This window comes from Aythya fuligula, chromosome 1 (genome assembly GCF_009819795.1).
Source record: "Aythya fuligula isolate bAytFul2 chromosome 1, bAytFul2.pri, whole genome shotgun sequence".
Classification (NCBI taxonomy): Eukaryota; Metazoa; Chordata; class Aves; order Anseriformes; family Anatidae; genus Aythya; species Aythya fuligula.
Window position 1 is genome coordinate 190,332,043 of NC_045559.1, and position 26,949 is coordinate 190,358,991.

Below are 26,949 nucleotides of genomic sequence, written 5' to 3' on the forward strand. Positions count from 1 at the left end.
GCTGTGGATGCCCCATCCCTGGAGGTGTTCAAGGCCAGGCTGGATGGGGCTTTGAGCAATCTGGTCTGGTGGGCGGTGTCCCTGCCCATGGCAGGGGGTTGGAACCAGGTGGTCTTGAAGGTCCCTTCCAGTGCAAACCATTCTATGGTTCTGTGTTTTTCAGTCAAGTTCATTAACTATTGAAGAGTTAGGTAAATAACAGAGAGAAAGCTGAATTGGTTTAAAGTCCTTGCTGTAAATACCTTGCTGTAAGTAGAAGTTAATGGCTTCTATTGGTTTGAAATCTATTAGATAATGTAATTCTTAGCCATAGCGACAGGAAGGTTTTTAACACAAGAAGGATAGGCACTTCAGTTTTTGTTTACTCTTTGTAGGTATACTTGTCTCTACCGAGCAACGAGTCCCTTACTGAAGGACACTGCCTGATAGCCCCCTTACAGCACCATACTGCAGCCACACTTTTGGATGAAGAAATCTGGGAAGAAATCCAGGTTAGCTGAGATACCTTCTCATGTTTTAACGGTTTTGTTATAAAATGTTGTTTTGAATAATATTGTACTTGTCATGTGTAACTGCGTAATTTCAGCTTGTCAGCTCTTTTTGGTTCTACTAAGGGGCAGAACATTCTTGCACTGTGGTTGGATATTAGTAGTCAAAACTTGGTAAAGGGAAACACAGGGTAAACACTGAAGAAACATTCCCATTTATAAGCTCTAGAAAAATGTTGCCTAAGAAAGTTGCAGAGCTTCTATCCTTGGAGGTCTTTGGAAGCAGGCTAGAGGAACATATTAAGAACAACATAGGTACAGCTGATCCCTTACAGAAAGTGGAATAACTGTCTTAAGAAAGGTTGTCGGGACGGAAAGATCACTTATAATAAAAGAATGGCTAAAGATGTGTTGTTTACATGAAATTTTTTAAGCTAATCTGGTTTTGTGGCGGATAGCAAGACAGAACTATTTTCATTCTTCTTCATATAAGTCAGGTCCCTGTTAGAATCCAATTTCCTACTTTTTTTGAAAAGAATTACTAGAATAAAGTGCCAGGCACAGTGGTTCATGCTTTCCAACTGTCATATGAAGACATTTTGAAGGTTTTGAGTTTTGTTTTCCTTGGAAAATGAAAATCAAGGGAGAAATGTAACAAACTTACGCCTAAAAGATTGACAAGGATCAGTCTCTCTCCCAGCCCCACCTTTATGATTATTACAAGGGAAAAATAACTTACAACCTGTGTTTTACATCAAAATACTGGAGACTAGTTCAGACTATGGAAAAAGGTCATTGCTTGCACAGTTGCTTAGATTTAAAAACAGGTTAATCCCTGAGTTTGAAATGGTTTAAGTAACTTTGATCTTGCCTCAAGCCTGGCAGATGGATTCTCGTACTTTCCGTGGTTGCTCCCAGCATTGATTCGCATGGCTGGTGTAATTTTTATGCAGTGTTGCTTTGTTAATTATGCTCCTCCCAAGCAGGAACGAAAAGAACTTTTTCATAGGACAGAAATGACTTAGAAAGTTGTATAAGAAGCAAATAAGTGTGATGAGTAGGATCAGGAGTTAAAACAGAGCACTGGAGAGAAGAGAGAACTATATTTATCCTGTATCCTTTATTTATTCTGCTGGCTTTTAACTAAGTAGGGGTGTAGACGAAACAGTTATAAGTAAAAGATGACCACTTTCCTAAGTGTATATGAGAAGGAAAATAGGATAAAGAAAAGATGAGCAAATGCAGTTTCTGTATTCAACCCATGACTTTTCCTTGCTAGAAAATGCAGCTCATTGGTAAACCCACCAATGCTGTGAATGTAATAATTTTCAGTTTAAACGTTTATTTGTAGGAAAGTACTTAGGGGGTGATGGACACGATATTTTTCAGCTCCTGTGTAATTCAGTAGAAGGAGTCTGGAAGGCTTCCACAGGAGTATAAACATACACTTAGTCACTGGCTAAGCTAACTTAATGATGCCAGAGCCATATCTGATGTTGCGGTTGAGGGGAAAAAAACATCTCTGTTACACTGGATTGAGCACATGTTTTAGCTAACTATTTTTGCTGGGATTTTTTTCAAGATGTGTTCAAATAAAGCAGGAAAGGTTCATTTATACTGTTTGGCTTCTGGCACTTGAATTTAACATGATTCATGTTTTAGACTTTTATGCGCTTCACTTGCCAAAGTAAATACACATGTAATTTTTTAATATGAAAAGATATAAATCTGCACGTTCAGTTGCTTGAACAGTGGCATGTATCAACATCCTCTGCATCTGAACATAGGCCATGCCCTCTTGTTTGCTCTTACGAGCAGCTTTGTCCTTTCCAATGCTGATTACCGTTGGTATTTTGGCCCACTCAGAATTTGGAGGAAAAGTGCAATGCATTTAGAAACAAGAAACTGCAGTCTGGGAAATGTTAGCTAACATCTGTAGGTATTCCATGCTTTTCAGTGGATCTGTATTTCACTTGTTATTGCAGGGTAGCAACTTTAAGTAGTAATAATTCTCAACTTTTGGTTTAATGTTTCTCTTATCTCACCACAGCTACCTGCTTTGGTGCATTTCAGCAGTACAGGTCTGGGAGGTGGAGGGGGGAGAAGATAGCAAACTCATAGTTTGGTTACCTGTCTCTGTGTCCATTAAGGTCCCATATCTGTCATGGCATAGTGATCTGTTCACTGGGCACAGTGATCTGTTTAGTAGGAAGTATCTTCCAGCTGTGTTTCATTGGTTGTTATGGGGGGAAGGTGTAGCACTATTTTGTCACAGGGTGGAACAACTTAGTTACAAGGAAGAATTCAGGGCACATGTGTCTGATTTGGAGAGCTTGGTTAAGAAGCAGAGATTTGATCAAGTTTCTTATACTTTTGGTTTATTATACTGTGGAAGATGACAAAGGGGTGGGGAGAAGAGACCTCAACTTCTAGTTCTGTTGTGGTAATGATTTGTGGTAGTGGCTCGTTTTCCATCTCTTATTGTAGTACTTGATATATTTATGAATGCCTTCATTTGCTTATGTTTGATTTGTCAACTTTCCAATTGCATCAAAATAGGAAATCTTAAACCTCAGATGGGGTTAGCCTTTTAATTGTGGTGTTTGTACTTCTAAGCGTTGTTACTTATCAAGAATGAAAAAAAATCAATGCGAAAAGGTTAATTTATGACTTACATAAGTAATGGACCTGTGGTACTTGTGGTCTGTGAAGCACACAGTTTCTGTGAATTCCTGGCTTACAGTATGGGAGTGGTTAAGGAGTGGGTGTAATACAAGGGCCTTCATTTAAAACAGCAGTTTTCAGGATGTTAACTTGAGACTCTTTCTGAAACATCCACCCTGTCACAAAGTCAAAATCTTTTATGCATTTGAAAATGAGTCTGAATGGGTCTCTGAAATCATCTATTGTACTCAGTAATTTAGTTCTGCAACTACACTGCAAGCTGTACCATTATGCTCTTGTATCTCTTAGATGCAAATACCAACTGCCCAGAGTCTGGGAGCAGCAAGATCAGGCTGCTCCGCAGGGAAGGTGACGGGTGGCAGGTGAGATGGGGTGGAAGGTGACAGCAAGCTGGGGGAGCATCTCCTCACTGCCATGATGGTGGACGGGGTCAGCCACAGCCAGTGATGGCCAGACATCTGCAGTGATGAGTGAGGTTCAGGAGCAAGTCAGGAACGATGGCAGCTGGGTGCACAGCTAGGCACAGGCATCCCTGAAACTTTGCTCAGGCAAGGACTGAAGCGAGGGCCTGAGCTGGGGGCTGTTTTCCTAGACTTCCTATGTTTGTGCCATAACAAATGTAGTTCTTATTAAATTGTTGAAGAATACAGGATTTTCCTACTATGATTGCTGCTGTTCCATTTTATTATTGATTTCTAAGGATATATATATATACATGTGTGTATATATATACACGTGTATATACATGTATATATATATATATACATGTATATATATATATATATGTAAGTAAAATAATATGTCTGAAAGTTTGAAAACCTAATTCAAATTATACATTCTTTTTCTTTAAACAGATGTTCAGAACAGCTTTGGTGAAAATGTTTGAAGCAAGAGACTTGGACTGTGTCTTCATAGAAACAAATATGAGTATGAAGAAACGATATCACATGGTGTACGAATGCATTCCTCTTCCAAGAGAAGTAGGAGATACGGCTCCAATCTACTTTAAGGTATATGAAAATTTTATTTCTTAGGTCATTTGAATGTGTTTATCATAATTCATCTATTTTTGAAAAACTATTTTTGATATACAAGTATATCAAAAAGATGGATTTATTATTGATGAAGAAATATTCCTTGATCTTAAAACAAATCCTGTGAGGTGATTCTGTTTTTCAAGTAGTCAGTGGAAGAGCTGTATGTCACGCTTGCCTCAAGTCTGACTGCACTGACTAGTTCTGGAAACAGATGAGAGATTCATAGTTTGTTGAAGAGCTGTAAGGATTGCAATACTCTTCGCTTAAGTCCTTTAGTATAAATTTGAAAAACCATGCATGTACCTTGGGACATATAAAATAAGAAAATAATAATCTACTGATCTAACAAATATCATTATATCATCTTCATTTTATTTCAGTAGGCCAAATTTTCATGTGTCCTAGGTTTCTGTTGAGCATTAGGTAGCATGATAAATATTTCTCCTATAGGTTTTCTGGTCTCTTTCAACTAACCCTGTAAGGAAAATGTCATTGATGCTTCTACAAGGCCTTTTGACTTTCAGAAACTGGATTGTGATTTGCCTTTATTCGATTTAGTATCTGAAAAAACTTTTATAAGGGTAAATATAGCTGGGTGCACACACACATTAATATTTATAAGTAAATTATTTTATTTGTTCTTTGAAAAATTATTTGTGTTTTCTGGAAATAAGTAATGTGATTGTTTTTTGATGAAGTGGAACAGTTAGTGTGACAAATAGCAATGCAGTAACTTTTACCACGTTTGAAATCATTGGTTATGCTTTAAGTGCTAGTAAAACTTGTGTTTTCTCGGAATACAAAGAGAAAGATGTAAGTACAAGCTTATACCATTAAAATATACAGTAAATGAAAATTAAAAGGTACCTATGCTATACCCACTTCTATACTATGGAAGATACGGAGGCAGCTTTATAAGTACTTGAGTGCAATCAGGCTTCTGATCTGGATTTTTCTCTTAAAGGAAAGGGAGAAAAAAATGCTAATATAGTGTAATAAAATCACAGTGGGTTTAACATGAGCTTAGTAAAAAGAAAGTGTGACCTTTTAGTCCCTAATAATTTGAAAGTTTCTTGTTAAAGATAATTTGTGTCAGGCAAAAGATAAATTTCAGGAAAAAAAAAGAGGAATAGAATTAAGAGAGTTTAAGGATATTAAACGATACTTCTATCAAGTACGTAAGTTCTTGAAATCAGGAAGGTTGCCAAAATTGAAGTTACTTTGTTAGGAAATAATTGGTACTTGCAGTGCAAAGTACTTACAATTCACTTTACTCCATTGAAAAGTTAATACTTTGCTTGCTGTATGAAGGGACTATTCTCACATTTGGATAAAAATGATTTTACAGAAAGCTATAATGGAGTCTGATGAAGAGTGGTCCATGAACAAGAAGTTAATTGATCTTTCTTCAAAAGATATTCGGAAATCTGTAAGTAATGAAATGTATTGAACACTGAATTTCTCAGCAAATTATTTTCGTCTATTTTGGTTATTAACTGTTTCAAAGAGAGAAGAAAGGGAAAACAATTAAATTAGTGGATCAGGAGATGGCATAGTCGTGATGAGAATTAAAGAGTCTGACTGAACTCCTAATTGACATTAAAAAAGATTCCCATTTATTTCAACAACAGATGGACTGAGCTGCAAGCATTGGTTGAGAACAAAGCTGGCATGCTGAGGCCATGCACCAGCATAATTTTCTTGATTAACTTTAAGAATTAGGATAGATCAAAAGGCTTGCAAATTACTGTCCAGAAAAAAATACGGTGTCTCTTTTGCATTGACCTGGAACAGCCTTTTCTGTTGCTAAATTTATGAAGTGAAGATATAAATAGTATTATAAATCTTTATTTTTAAAAGAAAGAAACAGTACCACGTCTGTCTCCTGGATACCAAATGGAAACATCTTTGTATACAAATCTTAAAGGAATAATCCTGAAAATTTTAGGTTCAAAGATTAGTTCATCTTTTTAATAGGAAAGTGAATGCTGTTTGGTGCATAGCTTTTACCATGTATAGTTTACTACTGTGTAGTAATAATACCTAATTTCTGAAACTATCTTTTAGTAAATATAGTGATTTTATGCTAAAACATCCTTGTGAAGGAGAAAGAAGAGGAGGTGAGTTTTAATAGTGGGACATGAAGCCTAATACAACAGTGAGAAATTAAATGCAGAAGAGGTTGGGTGGCTGCACAGTATGAGAGGCTTTATATATTGTGAGGACTCGGCTGGAAAATTCGGCTCTGGTTCTAAGACAGTTATAGAGGAGGAGAGTGTAGGTTAGAGAACTTAACTAAATAAAGTGGTTTAGGGTTTGGGTAGCCTAAGAAAGAAAAGACTGAAAGGGGATGGAATAGGCTACCCAGGGAAGTGGTTGAGTCACCATCCCTGGAGGTCTTTAAAAGGTGTTTAGATGTAGAGCTTAGAGATATGGTTTAGTTGGAGGACTGGTTAGTGTTAAGTCAGAGGTTCAAAGTGATCTTTGAGGTCTCTTCCAACCGAGATGATTCTGTGATATGATGGTTTCCTGTATATAGGAGCTTGTTTTAAGGATGATAATGCATAGCTGTTCGCTTTCACTAGCTCTATTAGGTGCAGACAAGAAAGAATTCAGTTGATTTGAAGCAAAGACTTAGGGAAGATGCAGGGTGAATGAAAACAGAAAACAGAACAGGCACAAAAATAGACACGGTTGAGACATCTAATGGGCTAATTGTGTGCAGAAATTGGGACTAGTGTCCAGAGGCAGAACCCTAGTACATGAGCCTAAGCAGCCAACCCTTGCACAGCATCAAACCCTGCTCTGTTTCTTACTCTCCTCCTTGGGCTGGGAAGGGACACAGCTGGGACAGCTGACCTGGCAGCAAGCACTATTCAGCAACAGCTAAAATGCTGGTTTGTTATCAGTGTTTTCCTAGTCACTAGTCCAAAGCACAGCTCCAGATGGGCTGCTCTGAAGAAGAAAATGAACTCCATCCACAAGTAATGTAAGGAACGTTGCTTGTCGAAATTGCAGTTATTTGGGTTGTAGCAGAGGAGGTGCTTGTGTTTGAGGCTTTTTAAGTCTTATCTATACAGGAACATCTCCAACAATTAAGAGTGGAAAATAACCGAGCGAATTATGAAATTATCCAATTTGGCAGGTTAATCATGACTTATAGTCACATAGTGGGATTTTCCAGTAACCTATTCTCTGTAGAGGCGTTTTCCTTCCTCCCCCTTCACCCAGAGTATCCATATTTCCTGTGGGTAAATTTTTATTCTTACCATAAATCACCTGATCTTTAATAAATGTAGCTTGCTGGTAACGGTCTTAAAATTTCTACTCGTCCCATATAATGCAGAGCTGTGAAGTCAGGATGACATTTGCTTGGTGTGCATGCTGCTGTCTGGCTCTTCTCTTGTGTCTGTCCCTCACAGTTTCTTACCTGATATTCAAAGGTGTCCTCTGTAGATGTCCTCTGTTCTGCCACCTGGCAAACTGTTACTTCTGGTTTTGGTGTCTTTTTATCAAGTTGACGTGTATTTTCTTTCCCCATACCTGTTGGTTTTACTGTTACTCGGTAGCAGTTTTATACTACACATACGTGTAGTATACAGAAACTACAGAAGTAGTTTTAAATAAAATGTCATACTGCCAACTGTAAAACCACTTTCAAATTCAGGAAGTTGTGGGGAGATGAATTAAATGCCTACAGTCTGTTAAACATCTAAAAATGCATTTTTTTGTGTATAGGTTCCTAAAGGATTGCCATACTTCTCAGTGGACTTTGGCCTTCAAGGAGGATTTGCTCATGTCATTGAAGATCAACACAAGTTCCCTCATTACTTCGGAAAGGTATTGTTGTGTAAAAGATCGATTTACCAACTACACTTTGTTGTGTAAATTTTAAGTAATTAAACCAGTTGCTGCCAGAACAGTCACTTTGATGTACCTTATCACAGTTCATTGCTTATCTCTTCATGGTGAGTCATAATGACTCAGCTTGTGAATAAAGAAATAGCTGATTTCTTCACTGGTTGGTCCTCAGACTTATAGATCCATTTTTCTTTTGAATCAATAGGGACTCTGGAGATTTGACATGTAGTCTGATAGATGGAAAATACTTGCAGCTGTTTAAGAAGGAAAAAAGATTGGTTTTTAATGACAGTGGTGTCCTCATATAGGTACACTGACTCCTGCTTGAATAAAATAGGGCACATACACACACAGGCTCACAGACAGCTCCTGTGGTAATACCTGTGTGGTTAAATTACCCCATGTGGAATAGAGGGTATATGCAGGAAGTGCTGCAATAAAATCTTCCTTTTCTTATTCTGTCACAGTGATCAATTATTAAAAGAGTCAGTAGTGCAAAAATATTAAGAGGGATTGGGGAATGATATAACTTGCTTGAATTAAGATGGGTAGCTTTTTTTCTCAACTTCCCTCTTTTAGTCACAAATGTTCCATCAACAATTTTGCAATGTTAGGACATTTATGCTGTGTGTTGCTGTGTTGTACTTAAAAGAATTTTGCTGAGGCAATCATCTAGCAAACTACATTTGTAATTTGGAATTGGTATATTTTTCAGAATTTCCAGTTTTTATAACTAGCTCTCAGTAAAAAACATTGACAAGTGATTTCATAATTGGGGAAAAAAACTATTATATTTTGTATTAAAATAGCATTAAGTGATACAGTATTTTAGCACTTACCATTATCTATCTTTGTTCTACTTGCAAAGGAAATCATTGGTGGCATGCTGGACCTGGAACCACGGCTCTGGAGAAAAGGAGTGAGGCAGAACTTTGAGGAGCAGAGGAAGAAAGTGTTGCAGTTTGCACAGTGGTGGAAGCCGTATGATTTCACCAAAAAGAAAGAATGAATACGTCCTTGAGGTCAAGGACTACATAAGCCATAAATTATACTAAAGGATATTTCATATGTTAAATAGGACACCAGTATATTATATTTTGCTAGGATGTTTTAAACCCAGGGATATTGTTTAACCGATTGTCTCTTTCTGGTTTGGATAGTTTGTGTATCATGTGAACCTGCAAGCCCAACAAACCAGATCTGCACAGTGTTTCTGTTTTTTCATTTTTTATCTGAGCCAAAATAATAATGTCCCTGTGGCTGTTGGAATTCTTCAAGGTATACCTTTTACTTTTGGCTTTTTATAATACTTGAAACGACAAAAAATTTTATCTTGTAGCATAGGACCAGTAGTTAATTATTGCAGCAACTTTTTATAGAAAACGATGTAAATTTTATGAACATGATTAAAACAAACATATTGTTGCACTGCTTTGAGTCTGTATTCTGTTGGTTGAAGCAATTGCATTGTAAATTGCTTGAAGCCATTGCAATATAAATGTTCAGTTAAGATGTGATAAACCTCCTGTTGGCCCTCTGCACAAGAATTAATGTCATTTTCTGTACGTTCAAAATGAAGTAATATTTTTAAACAGACTTGTTGCACAGAGAATGATGAGATTGTCCATAGTAGGCAGCAAAATTCGGCTTTAATAGTAACAGTTAATTTTGGTGACAATAAAAAAATGAAAAGGAAAAAGAGAGGAGGGGGAAAGAAACATAAGGGGTAAAAAAACAAAGCAAAACAAAACAAAAAAAACCCACACCTCTGATGGCCAGCCAGAAAGAAAATCATCACAGGGACCTCCCTGAATAACTCTTCTCCCTGAACATCCTCAGGTGGCAGGTGGTCTGCTATTATACTTTCCTGATAAAGAATACATAGTTTTCACTTGTTCCTGCTTACGTAATTGGGGACTGCTTGTCAGTTGCTTAAAGGCCTACTCTTCACTAGGTTTTGTGTTTGTTTTTTCCTGGGTAAAATTTTACAAAAGTGGAGGTGAGGAAAAGGTGAAGGGGGGAAAGGGGAGATTCTCGCATCACTAGCAATCAGTCGCTGTGCATGGGAAAGCTGGAGCAGCAGTCTCAGGCTGCAGACCAGTGGAACAGCACAGAAACAGAAGGACAAAGATGAAGATGATGCCACAGCGTCCTCTGCATGGGTAGAAGAAATCAACTTGCAAATGAAAGACTGAGTGTTGCATGGAAAAGCCCCAGAAAGGCAAGTGGAAGAACATTAGCACAGCAGAGGCTAAAGCAGCGTGCAGGTGTCCCAACCTGCTGCCGCTCTTTTCCTGTTTAACTACTTGTCTGTAGAGCTCGGATTAAGAAACAGATCACTAAATATTGCAGGGATGAAAGATTGTTCACTTCTAGTCCCTTGGTGGTCTTTTGCAACTTTTCTGAAGAACTAATACTTTTTTATTGTCGTACCCCAAAGCTTTTTTTTTTTTTTTTTTTTTCATTTTGCCCTGCAAGTCTGGTAGAGGTAGAAAGCTACTACATTGTAAATTATTTTCTGTAAAATCTTTGTAAATTTGTGTTACTATAAGAGAAATAGCTTAAAAATAAGTTGTCTTGATTATTTTAGTGATTTATTCTGAGATTTATTATTTTTTTTGAACTAGCAAGCCAGGATGAAAGAACCATGTCGACTGTTCTCCGGTCAGTTTTGATCTTCCTTAGGCTACTGGAGCAAATAGGATGTGAAATAGTAGCTGCTAGAAGTTGCTTACAATGTGGTAAAGCTGAAGCAAATTTAGGTAAAGCACAGTCTTTGGTGTATGAAGCATGACTAAAAATTGTTTTCTCTGAAAGCACATGTTGCCTCTGGTCTCATCTGCTCCACGGAGGATAGCCATGAAGCAACAGAGGTGATTGTATTTTAAGGTTGTAGAAAAGTCTATCAAATGCTGTGTTTGACATGCAATTTTTCTAAATAGCGTCACTTCTGCTTGAAAATCTGCCTTCCTCGAGGGAAGCTGTATGGTTTGCACAAAGGATATCTAACTCATACATAGAAACATCTTCCTCTCTGACTCATCATCTGTGCATATTTTATTATTCTGTTTTCAGCAGTGCTTCTAATCTTCTTGTGACCAGAAAGGACTTTGAAATATGTGAGTAAGGGTAACTATCTTAATGTAGTAATGCTGGAAGATGCATGTCTTAGTCTGTTAGAAGTCCTGAGAATGGGAGATTGCTTACCACATGCACCAATAGTATCTGGTTGAAATTGGTCACAGACCAGGCACAGACAGCTTCAGGATAGGCTGTTCCTTTTCATAAATACCTCTGAAATATTCATGAGGTTGTGAGAGTGAGCACAGCTTGTTAAGACGTTTATTTGGAAGGAACGGGACACTTAGACTTTGGTCCTTACTCCTAAAAATATTAAAATATTTTAAGTAGACTCTGTTCTGAAGAATACCCAGTAACTGGATTGTCTGGGGATGCTGAGGTGGAAAATGTAAGTTTTTTGAGAACAAGGATCTGAATCTGGATTTCTTAACATTGCTATAAAAGTGTGTCTCTGTGCTTATTGGTGTAACCAGGGAGAAAAAGGGACTTCTCTCACCACGTGAATCTATATGTATATCCTAACAGGTGTTGGAACATATTTGTGTCTATCCCTGTAAGAGAGGAAGATTCTCCTACAATATGCTGTGTGCTCCTGCTTTTCTGCTCAGTGCCTGGCCTAAAATGTAACGTTTCCCTGCTACCGTGTCACTTTGACTTGTGTGAAGGGAGAGAGAGAGGGAGAGGGCACAAGAGATCATTTCCCTGAATTTGTATTTCCTTGCTGTGCTAAAGGCATAGCATCCTCTCACCGGCATTTCAGGTTTTCCATCAGTTCGGGGAAGGAGTGCTGCACCAGCACAGCACTGTTGCTACAGCTTGCTCGTGCCCTAGGTGAGATCTGAGCAGGAGCTTGGGCTCCAGAGATTTTGTTCAGGTACGTTTGCTGCTAAGCTTCCTACAGAGAACCAGCACGGGTGATACAGTCCAGGGGATCATCTGCCTCTGACCTCAGTGCCTTGTCTTGGGGAAAACGAGCTGACAGGCTCCTGAGGGATGTTCTCTCCATCTCTTTTTCTCAACCTGAATATTCCCTGGGCCCATGTGGTTGCTGTAGAAGGCTGCCTGAAGCGTGAGGCAGTTGGCTGCTTACTAAGAGCCCATGTTTTGAGGTTATTACTTATGCTCAAGTTGTTGAAGGAAAGCACTGTGAATTTGTACACCACCATTAACTACAAAATGGAGCTCAAAAGCTACCTCAGTATCATCATCCTTCTCCATAACCACAGTGGGTGATAGCAAGGTGACTGCCTGAGGTCATCTGCTGAAGGCGTAGTTAAACTGGGCTAAAATGGAAAGCAAGGCTTTCTGCCAAGTACTGGTATTCTTCCAGGTAGGTGGAATCCATATTCCACTTGTTTTTCCCCTTCTTTTCTTGGGTTTTCCACCAGGGTAAGACCACAAGATGCTGTCTTCTGTGCAGTTTTGGTCTAAAGCAGCACTGGTGGACCGCAGCTTTGCTCTTGTTAGAACACCTGAAAGAATACGATGTGGATTTTTATTGCTTTGCAAGAAAGTGAATATAGCAGCATTCAATCTCAGGTCTGGTTAGACTGATTTTTATTTTTTTTCATTTTGTTCATGAATCCAAAGAATGAATTAGTCCCAGGGTCATAATCAAATGAGATTTACTGGGTTTTTGCATACTGAGCTCAACCAACTTGTTTTAAATTTCATATAAGTTCTGACTGGAAATTAAAATGTTAAAATAAATGGTAACTCTCATAGCAAGAAATCACAAATCTTTGAAAGAAGCAGCAATTTGACGTGACCCGTAGGGATTCTCTTTGGTCGAAATTTCTTCAGTATTTCCTGTCTTCTGCATCTGTATTTTTGTTGTTAAAGCATGTTTTCTCTCTCTAATTCCAGCTGGAACCACATAGGCTGCTGTACTCTGCTTTTAAGCATAGCTGTGTTGGAAGCAAGACCCTTAATGTCCTATCTAAAAGTGCCCTTCATTTATTTACTCGTTAACCCTTACAAATCAAGACAGCCTAATCCAGCACAGAGGAGCAGACTTTACAAATCCAACTAACATCATAGTTCTCATGGGCGTATTGATAGAGTTGTGCAGAAACAATACTTTTCTAGTTTATGTATTTTGTTCTGTAGTTAAAGTGAGGAGGAAGGATAATATGTTTCTGTTCAAGAAAATCATGCTGCTACACCTTTACAGGGAAACCAGTGTAAATTTAACCTCTCAAATTAAGAACCACTGCAAGTTAGTTCTAAGAGAACATTTAAGCTTTCATTGGGTCCCACACTTGAAAGGAAATACAACAGCCCCAGAATTGACCTAGGAAATCTTTGGAAAATAGTTATCTGTGATTGTAGACATTCATGAATTTGTTGTTTTAAGCATTGTATCTTGCTAAGATGGTCAGTCCTGCACCACTGCCCACCTGTGCCTTTGTTCTGATGCTTACAGTAACGGGTCGGTAAAGTAGTAGAGTTACATTTCGGAAGGACTGCATAACTGCAGGGCATCTTTAACTACAAGCATCTCTGCCCTCCCTGGTGTCCTGCCTCCTAGGTGTGACCTGAGCACTGCACACAGAGAGCTCAGAGGCACATCACGTAACACAAAACGAGGGTGTTGGTTTCATGAGAGAAAGCACAGCCCAAACTCCTCCAGTGTGGGTAAGTTCATTTGCAATGCCCAAGCTGCATGTGCCTTTGTATGAGTGGTTGAGACTCGTGGCCTGAAATGGCTCTCATGAACCAGCTTTACGTTCTTAGAACTGAAAATACATCGATTCATTATTTTTCAATTTAAAACTCTTATGAAAGTATCTTAGAGCATGTACACAGTAAAATAGGAATTCAGAAAAGAACTCACAATATTAGCCATTTAGATTAAAGTTGAAGGCATCCTCCACAGACCAGTGTCTTTGGGGTCAATATTTTTATTCAAGATTTTTTGATTTGTGTTGTTTGGTCACTGATGCTCAACCACTGACCACCAGTCGATCTAGAATGATAAAGTTATACTTTGTACTGTCTTGAGATAGGACAACATGACTTCTCAAAGGCCCTCCCAGATCTTTCCTTGTTGATTTTAAGATTACCTTCTTCAATATTGGTATTGGATTTTAAAATGGCTCAGAACAACACTTGCAGGACAAGACATGAACACGTAACAAAGCTGGCATGTTAAGCGTTGCATTAATGCAGTTATCACTGTATGCCTTCTCCGTTGCTGTTTGTGTTGGGTCTGTCTGAGCTGGAGTCACCTTTTCCCTACAGCAGAAGGGTCTTGTGAGAGACCAGGCAGGGTAGACAGCTGCTTAATCTTCTCTGTGCTCAAGGCAGCTATGCCAAAAGCCCACCGGTACCCTTTTGGATCCTTGAAGTACCCTTTCCTGAGGTAGTCTATGCCAAGGATGCACGGAGCCTCTGGGCCAGTCACGATGGGGTGCTTTTGCCACTCATTCCCAGTTAGACTCACTTCAGCTTCCAATATGGTTAGCTCTTGGGATCCCCCCGTCACTCCGGAGATAGAGATGGGTTCTGCCCCTTGGTGGCCTGACGGCATTAGGGTACACTGTGCGCCTGTGTCCACTAAAGCTTTATATTTTTGCGGTTCCGGTGTGCCAGGCCATCGAATCCACACAGTCCAGTAAATCCGGTTGTCCCTCTCCTCTACCTGGCCAGAGGCAGGGCCCCACTAATCCTGGTCGGAGTATCTATCAATTATTTCTTCCAAACGTGAAGCAGAAATCTCTTCATCAGGGTCAGGAGTAATACTATTCCTTCTACTGCCTCTGGGGGACTGTTCAACAGAAACTGGGGCAGCAATCTTCCTAGGGGCCCTCTTTGTTGCTGTTGTATCTTTCCGTAGCTCACGTACCCGAGCAGCTAGGGCCGAGGTCGGTTCACCATCCCACTTCCTCATATCTTCCCCGTGGTCACGTAAATAAAACCACAAGGTACCTCGCGGTGTGCGTCCCGGATTCTCCCTTGTTTGAGCCGGGGACTGCTGGCGCTTGATGGCCGAAAGATTTTTCCGTTTAGGTGAGGACGAAGCTATGTGTTCATCTAACCGTTGGGACAGTTTCTCCACAGCTGAAATGCAGCCCCGTACTGGGGGAGAGAGATTTTCTTCATATTTATGAAGCTGGTTGGACACGGTATCCACAGTTGGCCCCATCCCCTCGTCCCAACCCATGACTGCCAGTGTGCTGGCATGTGTTGGGGGTGCAGCTCGTACAAACTTCCGCCACATGGACGCTGTGCATTGCACTTCATCGGGGTCTTTAGGTGCCTGGGCGTTGTTTAAATCACTATAAAGCATCTCCAGCACAGCTAATTCCCGCAGCTGCTGGAGGCCCTTATCCATAGTGGTCCATTTGTTTACTTGGTAGACAATATCCTCTTTGTGGGGATACCTTTCTTTCACTGCTGTTAGGATTCGCCTCCAGAGGCTGATAACTTGTGCCTCTCTTCCAATTACTCTATCAATGAGTCTTTCTCTAGAAAGGGATCCCAGCTGCTTGGCTTCGTTGCCTTCTAGCTGTTGGGTATTGGCCCCACTATCCCAGCATCGAAGCAGCCAAGTGAGGATGTGCTCACCTGGATGGCGACTGAAGTCTTTCTGTATTTCTCGCAGCTCACTCAGAGATAGAGACCGAGTAGTTTCTGATTCATCTATGGTATCAGTTGCCCCTGTAGTGAAGACGAAACAGTGGAAACGGAGATCAGGTCGTTTAGTAAGGCGCGACCTCAGGTCAGGCGTGGCGACCCGCTGAATTTAAGCATATTAGTCAGCGGAGGAAAAGAAACTAACGAGGATTCCCTCAGTAACGGCGAGTGAAGAGGGAAGAGCCCAGCGCCGAATCCCCGCCCCGCGGTGGGGCGCGGGAAGTGTGGCGTACTCTGCTGTAGGGAAAAGGTGACTCCAGCTCAGACAGACCCAACACACTGTTGTCATAGGTTTACAAGATTTCATTCAGGGATGCCAACTGATTTCTCATGTCTAGGTGCCTGTCATAGCTAGACCCAGGCCCATGCTTTGTAGCTGTTGGAGACCATTATAACGCCTCCATTTCTTTCAGAGTTCTCCCCTTTAGTGCAGAACAGCTCTTTGAATCTGTGACCCCAGCAGCAGGTCCAAGTTCTCACAACAACTTCCCCGTGAGGTGGAAGAAGGCAACAGTCAGTAATAGTGGCTATGATAGCATCTCTGACTGGAACTATATAGGCTGAGTTTAGAATGAACGTGAACAAATTCAACCAGAAATGGTGACTTTTCTTTTTTCCCTTTCTCTTCTCTCTTGGCTGCTATTAGATGAAGTAGGATTTCATTTTTGTATTCAAGCCAATCTTCAATTGATTATATTGATTTAGTGATACTTGGTAAGGCTTAGTAATATTTACCAGCACTGGCAAGTCCTGCCAGTGAGCCACTAAGGTTGCCCAGTCTGCACAAACACACCGCATTTTTGCCTGAATCAACCTCTCCCATGGGTGGTGAAGAGGGTTTGCTACTATTGCATAATAACGAAGGTACAAAAAGAGACATGCTTATGGTTTGTCCAAGTAGCACCAGCACTTTGGTTAATCTGGTTAAAGTGTTTTCTGAGTGGTATAATGCTTATCACCTGTATCTGACTTCCACTTAGTTAAGTAGATTGGCCTATCCAGATCCTGGGGAGTCCCTGAAGACCTCTACCTTTTCCTTTCCTGACAGGTGGTTTTTTTGGAGATGGCATCTGTTTATTGGAGATGGGGTGCGGTTCCGATTCTCACCAAGCTCTGGAGAGCTTCTTGCATTATGCAAGAAGACAGGTACTGGGGACTAATCTAAATGTGATCGCTCCCAACTCCTCAGGGAGCATGTTCCACATCTGGATCAGCATTAATGATATTTACTAACGAAACCCTAGCATGGTGACATAGCAGCTAATTATTTTTTTTTTGTGCTATGTTCCTACTTGTTTAATGACAGACAGCAGGACCTTTTAAAACTGCAGGTCTGACAACTTTGCATTAAATCTGTTATTTCAGTTTAGTCTTTAATAGCATGTCTAAACCCCAGCCTGAATCCCCAAATATAATCACATTACAGACCGATTATTTTGCTTGCTGAGTCACTTTGTCAGTTTGACAGCACGCCTGACAGAAAATTTTGATTCCTTTTAATTCTTTGATTAAAGAATTTAATTAATACAGAATTTTATTTTGTTTAGAGTTATTAAAGTCTGTCTCCCACTGACAGCCACTAGCATGGTTCATTCTTTCTCCAGTCCATTGAAACTGGATAGGTTTCCTTTGTGGTAAATGTAATAAGCCATCACACTTCTGGGCAAAATAATTCTTACTGCCATGCTGGGCTGCAGATGCCTGGTCTCCTTGTGCTTGAAGATCTACTCCCAGTTCATTGCTTAAAGGCCAGAAGATGACTGCATTGATCTGTAACAGCCATGAATGGCCAATGCAGTCATAAAGAGGGGCTTGATCCCCTTGAAGGCTGTCTTCCTGATGGATGTTTTTGGAAGAGGGGCTCCAAAGGTGTGGAGACAGAGCTTGGAGATGGGAAATGAACTTTTAGAATTGAACAAGGTCCTCTTGAAGTAGCAAATATTCAACACAGTATTTGAACTTCTGGGTACTTAGAAGAATTGCATATATACAGCATCTAGTGAAAAGTTAGAGCTGTTAACAGAAAAATACCGTCATGGCTAATGACTTCTGTCATTAGAATAGGAAATGAATTGTATTAGCATTAGTATTTTGAAACTGTTTTTCAAACACAACAAATACATTATAAATTAGAATTTATTAATATTGTATTGCCACGGGTATCCTTGCAGACCAACTCAGCTGTTGTGCTGGCTGTTACGTAGTCACATAACCAGGCCAGCCATGTCATAAAGAGGTTAAGCTCTGGCTAAAAAACTCAGAGCAGAGAAGTCAAACTTTGCACTCCCATTTTGCTAATGAGCAATGACCCACAGAAAGATGAGAGCTTGTGTGAATTGCCACTTGACACAGTGCAGTCCCTCCTGCACAGAGGAGGTCAGCACAGGGCAACATTTAATTGGAAAGATGATAATCCACTTCTAATTTATGGAAATGAAAAATAATCATGAGATCTATGCATGGACATAGAAGGAATGTGTAGGGACAAAATCAGAGGATTTAAGATGCAACGCTGACCTCATGACTTGTAAGGTCGTAAAAGATAAGGAACGAGTTTTCTACGTGCACGCTAAGAAGAAGGCAATGGGAGCATGGGATCATTGCTGAGTTAGGGAGAACAATTAATCAATGGTGCAAAGGATGGATGAAGTAAATTTTGCTTTTAACTTTAAAAAAAAAAAAAAAAAGATTAGTTTTGACCAGATGCATAATACAATTAAGTTTACCAAGTAGATAATAGTCAAGTCAAGAGTAAGGAAAGAAGAGGTTGAACAAAATGTTAAACAACTTATATGCATGCCAATCTCTGAAAAATCGGCAATAAACTATCTGGATGGTTTGGAGTACTTTGGGGGATGTAAAAATACTGTTACAGTAGACTATTAAATATTTACAAAGAGACTATAAATTACAGTATAATGTTAAAGTGTGCATACAATTACCTACAATTATGTCCCATAGCTTTGTTCCTCTTGTGAAAGACCTGCTTTAAAAAAGAAATTAAGGAAGGTTTCAAAAAGAATTGAATTTTTGAAGTTCTTTTCCTGGGAGTCTTCACATTCCTTCAAGCCAAAGGAAGACCTTATCTTTCACTCCAAGCAAAGCTTGTAATATTTCTACTATTTTTTTTTAATTATTATTTTTTTTTAATTCTGCAGGCCCGTTAAAGTTCATCTGTGAAAAAGTTCTTTCAGATGGAGCTTTACAGCCCAAGAAAGAGAGTATGAAAATCACTTTCCTCTTGACGATTTGTGCAGCAGAAAGGTTGTTTGGAAGTGCACATCTTTTTCTACCGGGCTATTCTGCACCCTCTTGTGGCCATCAGGCTCCTTTTCTAGTCCCAAATCCCCTGAAGTAGGTAAACACATCACGGCTAGAAGCAACATGTTTCGATCCCAAAAGGCACCCGTGTGCCCTTTCCCTACAATCAAAGAACACACATCCATTTCAGAAGTGGTATATTCAAAAAAACTATAACTTTTTATTAAAACTTTCTTTTGTCCTTCAACAGTCCTCTACCACTGCTGGAATGAAAACCAATCTTGTCTGTAGAGTTTGTGTTTAAGAGCTACTGTAACCAGACAGGACTCCTACAGTACTTTCTCAGCACCACAGGAAAATGCCCCTTGGGAATGAGACAAGCTGTGGTTACACGTATATTTATGCATCGTCTGGGCTAACTCATGAAAAGAAGCAGTCCCTCCCCACAGTCCTTGTTCTCCTACCCCCAATGAAAAGAACATGGGAAGAGCAGCTCACATTTTTATGTCTTTCCCCTTAAGTTAGGCCTATTTTTTATATGATAATTGTGTTCTGCTGAGCTCCATTTCTCACATCCTTCTTACACAAACAGTGCTGCTGTTCCATAGGTTATGTCCATAGCCTCTTTGTTTGACTGACTCAGTCCTCCTGTTGAGGAGGCTTTTAGAAACCATTTAGTTTAACAACATCATCTAGACGTTTTTTATCTTCCTGATACAGGTCTCTGCCCAGGGATAGGTGAAATCCTCTCGCTTCATACCACTGTGGTTGCACAGAGAATGCTGACAGAGTTTTCCATCGGGTCATCAGGTACCGGCAGGCATTCAGGCGCAGAGCTCGATCCTCCACTCCTGTCCTGAACACAGCCAAGAAGAGGCCGTGCAGGCGTGGAGCTCCGGATGCTTTAGCTGACAGCAGGCCCCTTAATTCAGATATGAAATATATCATTGAAGGATCTAGTGTTCCTTGTGGTTGGTATTTCTGGAGGCACTGCAAGAACCACAACAAAAATAAACTCTTGCAGAAGATGTTTTTAGTATACCAATTTCAGCAGTTTAATACCATGTAAAAATACAGCAGGAAATAGATTATTATTATTATTATTTTAAATAATAACATGCAGCTGTAGAAACCAGGAGTTTGGTTGTGCATCACAATTGCCTACGTTTTTAAAAAACTAAACTCTCTTCTTTTTAACTTTTGGTCAAAGAGATGAGAAGAACCTCTGGTTCTGGGCTGAGGAGCCCAGGATGTGGCCTCTGTCTTCACTTGTGATTACAACTGTATCAGAAGAATGAAGGTTTATGTATAATTAGGTTTATTTTTTGTATTATTTTTTTAAAGAACTTTATTCTGGTAGAACTGTTCAGGCATTTGGAAATGATACACAGTGATGTTTGTAGTGGGTTTACGTGGCAAGGTTTTGGTAGCAGGGAGCCATAGGGGTGGTTTCTGTGAGAAAGATCTAGAAGCTGCCCCATGTTTGGGAAGGGCCCCATTGTTTTCCAGATCCGAGCCAATAAGCGATGTTGTTTTGCACCTCTGTGAGAGCATATTTAAGACAGGGAAAAAACGCTGCGCCACACAGCAGCCGGGAGAGTCAAGGGAGTGAGAGAACAGCCTTGCACATGTCAAGGTCAGTGTAGAGGGAGGGGGAGAGGTGCTCCAGGCGCCGGAGCAGAAGTCCCCTGCAGCCTGTGGTGAGGACCATGGTGAAGCAGGATGTCCCCCTGCAGCCCATGGAGTACCACGGTGGAGCAGGGTTCCACGCTGCAGCCCGTGGAGGAGACCACGGTGGAGCAGGTGGCCCTGCACCGACGGAGGCTGCCGCCTGTGGAAGACCCCTGCCGGAGCAGATTCCGGGCCGGACCTGTAGCCCGTGGAGAGGAGCCCACGCAGGAGCAGGTGACCCGGCAGGAGCTGCTGCCCGTAGGGGAGCCAGGTTGGAGCAGTTTTCTCCTGAGGGATGGACCCCGTGGTACGGACCCATATCTGGAGCAGTTCTGGAAGAGCTGCTGCCTGTGGGAAGCCCACGCCGGATCAGTTCATCAAGGACTGCATCCCGTGGGTGGGACCCCACAGCACAGGGGACAAGAGTGACTGAGAAGGAGCGGCAGAGAAGAAGTGCTGTAGACTGACCATAACCCCCATTCCCCCGTTCCCCTGCGCCGCTCGGGGGGAGGAGGTGGAAGAGGGTGGATGGGGGGGAAGGTGCTTTTGGTTTGCTTTTTCCTTTGTTTTCTCACTTCTCTCGCTTGTTAGTAATAGGCAATAAATCTTACTATCTCCTTATGCCGAGTCTGTTTTGCCCGTTACAATAGTTACTGCGTGATTTTCTCGTCCTTATCTCAATCCTTGAGCTCTTTTCACATATTTTCTCCCCATTCCTCTTTGAGGAGGGGGAGTGAGAGAGCGGCTGTGGTGGAGCTCGGCTGCCCACTCGAGCGGAACCACGACAATGTTCCAGTCTGAGTTTCGTCATTCCTGAATAGATAGATTTCAGCCTATTAATCCATATTTTTCACAGGTATGATGACTTTATTATCTACTAGTAATTTTTTTGATGAAACCAAAGTCATTTTTAAGAACTGAGGAAAAAAAAAAACACACTTTTATTTTATTGCTGCTTAGGTCTCCAAAAATACTAGAACAGAAATATCATGTGTATAGTGAAGCGGAATAGTTTCTGTCCCCCCAAAATCATCATCCATTGGAAAGGAAGGACTGTGAGCTTTTTTTTGGCAGATGGGAAATCGAGGTACAAAAAGATAACATTTCCTGTGACATTGCAGCTGTGATTAGAGATGTTTGTTGTGTTTAACATGATTGTTGGGTTTGTTCAACTCCTAAACTTAAGGATTTATGGTCCCACATAAAGGGTCACACAAAGCAACTAATATGGTCACACAAAGTGACTTTTATAGGTCCCTCCTTTGGTAAGACAAACAGCTGTTTCAATTGAGGCAGTATCGTAACATCACAGAACCATTAAGGTTGAAGACCTCCAAGATCACCTGGTCCAACCATCCCCCTACCACCAATATCACCCACTAAGCCATGTCCCTAAGCATCACGTCCAACCTTTCCTTGAACACCCCCAGGGACAGTGATTCAACTGGAGTCACCACTGGAGTCATCACCAGTACCAGCATTGCAGACTGCTTTTTAGACAAAATGCAATTGCCAATTAGAATTAGGCTAAGCTGGATTAATAAAGGCTAAAATCTTCAGAAAATGGTGGGTCCCTGCCCTGGCAGGAGGGTGGACTGGAGGTTATCTAACACTGTGGTATCTTTTACTACTTTACATTTGGTGACTTATTTGGGTAGAATTTAAAGCTCACATCAAACCTCCTGTGAAATGTGCTAAAGACTCTTCAGTGGCTCTAAATGGTGGACACTCAAAATACCCTGTGACCTGGCTGGTGCACTAACACCTGGCAGATTGGGTTCCTTTAACCTTATCTGAGCTCCAGCAATCTGCCTTGCTTTGTCTTGCTTAAAGAGCTCTTCAGGCTTCTACAGCCAACAATGAGTGAAAGGTACTTACAGAACATAAAGTAGGTGGAACAAAAGAACATCTAGTTCATTAACTTATTTGTTTAAGTTAAGTTAGTTCAGTTTGGAAAAAAAAAATAATCTAAGGAAAATGATAAATTAAACCCAAGGGCACACAAGCATTAATGAGCAGGTGGTAGCAGAGACAACAGTGAATGCAAACTCTCTGGTGGGTGATCAATGGGCCAGTATAGAAACTATAGCACTTCCTTGAAGGTGTCAGCCTCAGCTTTGTCAAAGAGGGAAAACATGATTATTGTGAATATTGTTGGTTATTTGAGGGGGATTGTGTGCTTCTGTGAAGCTTATCATGGGCTATCAGAAGGGCTTTGTGGACTTATATTACACTTGATATAGGAAATCTCCGTCTCATGCAACAAACACGAGAGAAGGAGGGATAAAAAGGGTCAATTGTAAAAAGCTGCTGGTCAGTGTGCTCGCCTGGCTGAGCCCTGTGCCTGATGGACAAATCTATCCTATCTTCCTATTTAAGGCTTTTCTCGACTATTCTTTCCTTCATCTCTCTGTGCCGTGTGTGAATGCTGCTTGTCTAAGCGCCAGCAGCTGGTGGAGGGGCTGCAGGTCACAGGGCCTGGAGGTCTAGATGTCAGCAAGTGGAGAGAGCAGCTTGTATGTGAGAAGCCTAAACGGCAGTGACTGGAAATAAACTGCCTATGTTAACGTTTCCCCAGTTAGGTTAATCCATTGTGCATATGTACACATCTGCCAGCTAACTTTGGCTGGACTTGCAGGAAGAGACCTGCCCCTGCAAAGGCTTGAGGTCTGGGACAGTGGGTGGGTAAGGGTCCTGGGGACAGGCATGGATGTTAGGTGGACCTAGGAGCTGTGCTATTTGAGGGCTCCGTGAATGTGGGTGTGCTTGTGAACCTGGAGGCTGAAGGCCTGCATATTCTCACTGGTTGACTTCAGGTCCCCAGATCCAGTGGCCAGGCAGGAGGTGTCCTCTGAGACCAGAGCTAGCTGGATTTGGCAGTCGGTAACATCTTTAACACAGGAATGATTCATTCCACCCTGAAAGGCACCAAGGGCTGCTGTAGGAACTGCCCTCAGGAAGTATCGCCTCTCTTCATTACCTGCACAGTACCCAAAGGACTGACTTTTGACCTAGGCTAAACCTAGGTCAGAATATACAAGGATGTTGAGTCAAAGAGCATTGATTAAAGTACCTGTCCCACTGCTGACTGCTCCTGTGATTTTTCTCATTCAATTTTTCCATTGAGTCAAGCCGTCTCAGTCCTTCTTTGGTGATGATATCTGCTTAAGTGTAAGACCACAGTAAGCAATAATAAATACATTTAGTAAAGCTGAGCTAATTTGGGAATCTTTGCATCTGAGATATTTGAAGTCTGCTTTGTAGTTGACTGGCATTCCTGAAAACTCTAATTATATGTTATCAAGGACATGGACTTAAATGAATTACTCTTACAAAATTGTGTCCATATGGTATCCTGCTTCCCTTGACTGCAATGACATCTGCTAACAATAAAATAATAATAAAAAAACCCTAGCTAGGTCAAAGGTCATGTGTTATTTCCACGAGTTACAGAAAACAACCTTCCCTCAAACTCTCACAGCCTTGAATGTAATGACTCATTGCCTCTCTTTATTTCCTAATTACAAAGTTTGTATGTGACTCTCTCGATTTTATGGCACTAGATCTATCTGGCATCGCTTCCATAATGACTTTGCTCCATGGCATGTTTCATAGAAACCTAGCATATCCTGAACTGGAAAGGACCCATAAGGATCATCAAGTTCAGCTCCTGGCTCCACGCACAACTACCTAAAAATTAAACCATATTTCTAAGAGCAGTGTCCAGACACTCTCTGAACTTTGTCAACTTGGTGCTGTGACCACATCCCTGGGGAGCCTGTCCAAGTGCCTGGCCACCCTCTGGGTGCAGACCCTTTCCCTAACCTCCAGCCTGACCCTCCCCTGTCCCAGCTCCATGCCGGTCCCTTGGGTCCTGTCACTGTCCCCAGAGAGCAGAGCTCAGCGCCTGCCCCTCTGCTTCCCTTGCTGCAGGGATATGGCCTCTTGAAAATAATGTTGTTTTACTCTGTGCATCTTGGAAGCCGGAAGGAATTGTTGTAATTATCCAGTTGAGCGATGTCCAAACTTCAGCTGAATCTTGCTAATAAAATAACCTTGTTTTTCTGACTGCCTCTAGTTAGACTAATGTACACTCCTACCTGTGGCAGAGCCATAATTAATAGGTTTTGGTCATGGTGTGATAGGAGATCTGCCAGCCAGAGGAGAAGCTAACCCCAAAAGAGAGTCACGGCACAAAAGGCTAAGCTGGTCTAGGAGTGCTGAGAAAGCTGATCAGAGAGGATGACAAAGTGACTCTGGCAGCCCTGAAAATACACTGGGCAACCTGCTGAGGCTGCTTAGAGAAAGTACACAAATGGTGTTTGGGAATACGAAAGAAAGGGAAAAAATGGAAGAGCAATTGAGAGAAAAGGCTGAGACTGAGTGCTTTCCTCTCTTATTTTCACTCCTGCGCAGTGTGAAGATTAGGAGAGACTGAAAAGAGTTTTGAACAAGTCTGAGTCATTTCTTCTAATGTGGGGGTGAATTATTTTTCTGCAAAGTCTTCTCTCCTCTTGAGGGTATGCTTCAGGGTCTGGGAATTAGTCTGCCTAACTGAGGTGGTTTTAGGCTTTGCAGAGAAAATTGTGATTGCATTAAGTGCTGCCAGAAGGAAATGGGTTTGGGGTAGTTGCTGAACTTGCAAACACCCACTTTTGTTGATTTTGGTTCCAAAGGTGACACGTCATACCACTGAATAATTAGAGTGTTATCCTAATTAATCTGAACCTACAGATCATAGTGTCTCTGGAAACTTTTTCTCAGTTAATTAGTACTTTAAACACTGTGGTTAGGAACAACAAAGGCTGTGTTTCCCTGGCACAGGATATATTCTAGCTACTTTTAAGGTGATTTTCCTAAAGAAAATCAAATTCCATTTTCTTTTCCTAAGATCTTTAAATTGTTCTTTGTGAAACTACTGGGAGGAGTTTCATTAGACACCTAAGTGAAAAATGCAGTAAGAAATAGCTAACTTCCTGCACATTCAGCCCTAGGAGCTGGAGATGTCATGTTTTCCAACAGTATGGGTTACTTTACACATACGCTACCACTCAACAATAAAGATTTTCTGGTTAGTCCATGGACAACACTAGCTCTCAACTTTCTGTGCTGCTCAGGACAGCATCATCTAACGAGGAGTTGTGTTAATCTATCATCAATTACATTTCTACATTAAGAGCCTCAGCACACTTTGATTTCTAATATAATTATGACTCAGGTTTTGGTAGCTGTGGTTGACAAAATTTATTAATCGCTTTATGTGAAAAAATATTGCTGGAAGCACATGACTGCTCTATAGCCATTTTGTAGTCTTTGGCTCACTCCCATTATTCGTATTGTCTTTTCAAGGTACTTTCAACTCGCTCATTGAAAATAGCATCATCAAACTAACATTCAGTATTCAGGATGTTGGTTAGAATTTTTTTTCAGTAGTATTTAAAAAAAAAAAAAAAACAACTAAAAAAACCCTTGTATTAGTGCAGTTATCTCACTCAAAGATAAGCTCTCCCAAAAGAGCTCTTCTTTTCAGAGCTATTGAAGTTCATGTGAAAAGTCCTGGGAGGGAAGCAAGAGCAGAAACCCAACAGCTCTTTGAGGTAGTTTGAAGCTCTAGTTCTTACAGAAGACACCCTACATATGTAATAATATGGAGCCTAGCCCAAACAGCTTACAGACATAAAGAGGGATGAAGAAAAAGGCAGGGGAAAAATGAGCTTTGTGTGTACCAGACCAAGTCCTCCCAGTCCAGCTGCAGAATCATTCTTGACAACCTGGAGAAATTTCAGGTACTTGTATCTTTTTGCCATCATTCTGCTGGTATACAAATAGTGAACTAATGGTCTGTAGTGCCTATTTCAAGAAAGGCCTTGTGTAAGTGATCCTAAGAGGTTTAAGCAACACAAGCATAGTTTGAGTGGGGTGAATAGCAAACAAGTGTTTTTTTTTTAACTGAGTTTATCCATAGAAAATGTGCTCAGTAAACTGACTTGGTGTTTTATGTTTACTGGACAGCAAAATAAGCCTGCATCTCTTAGGATATATATAAAACTGGCTTAAGTGAAAGTCCATTTACACAAACAAAAAAGTCCATTTACACTGGCAGTACGGTGTAAGGGGGATAGAAGATAAGTGCATTGGAATTAAAACTTTACTATTTTCTAGGGAGTTGTTCTAGACAATGAAAAGGAAATAATTTGGGGGACATAGGTAATGGGTTTATGAGGCAA

The 26,949-nt window shown here is 40.8% G+C and overlaps 1 protein-coding gene across 1 annotated transcript in view; it reads left to right on the forward strand.

The window, feature by feature from the left end:
• Positions 1–9,499, forward strand: part of CWF19L2 (CWF19 like cell cycle control factor 2) — a 67,856-nt gene extending 58,357 nt beyond the window's left edge. Inside the window, exons 14-18 of the mRNA XM_032200301.1 lie at positions 375–491; positions 4,028–4,183; positions 5,559–5,639; positions 7,949–8,050; positions 8,940–9,499. Coding sequence (XP_032056192.1) covers positions 375–491; positions 4,028–4,183; positions 5,559–5,639; positions 7,949–8,050; positions 8,940–9,080 — 597 coding nt within the window. The 3' untranslated portion in view covers positions 9,081–9,499. The remainder of the gene's footprint in view (positions 1–374; positions 492–4,027; positions 4,184–5,558; positions 5,640–7,948; positions 8,051–8,939) is intronic.
• The last annotated feature ends 17,450 nt before the right edge of the window (positions 9,500–26,949 follow it).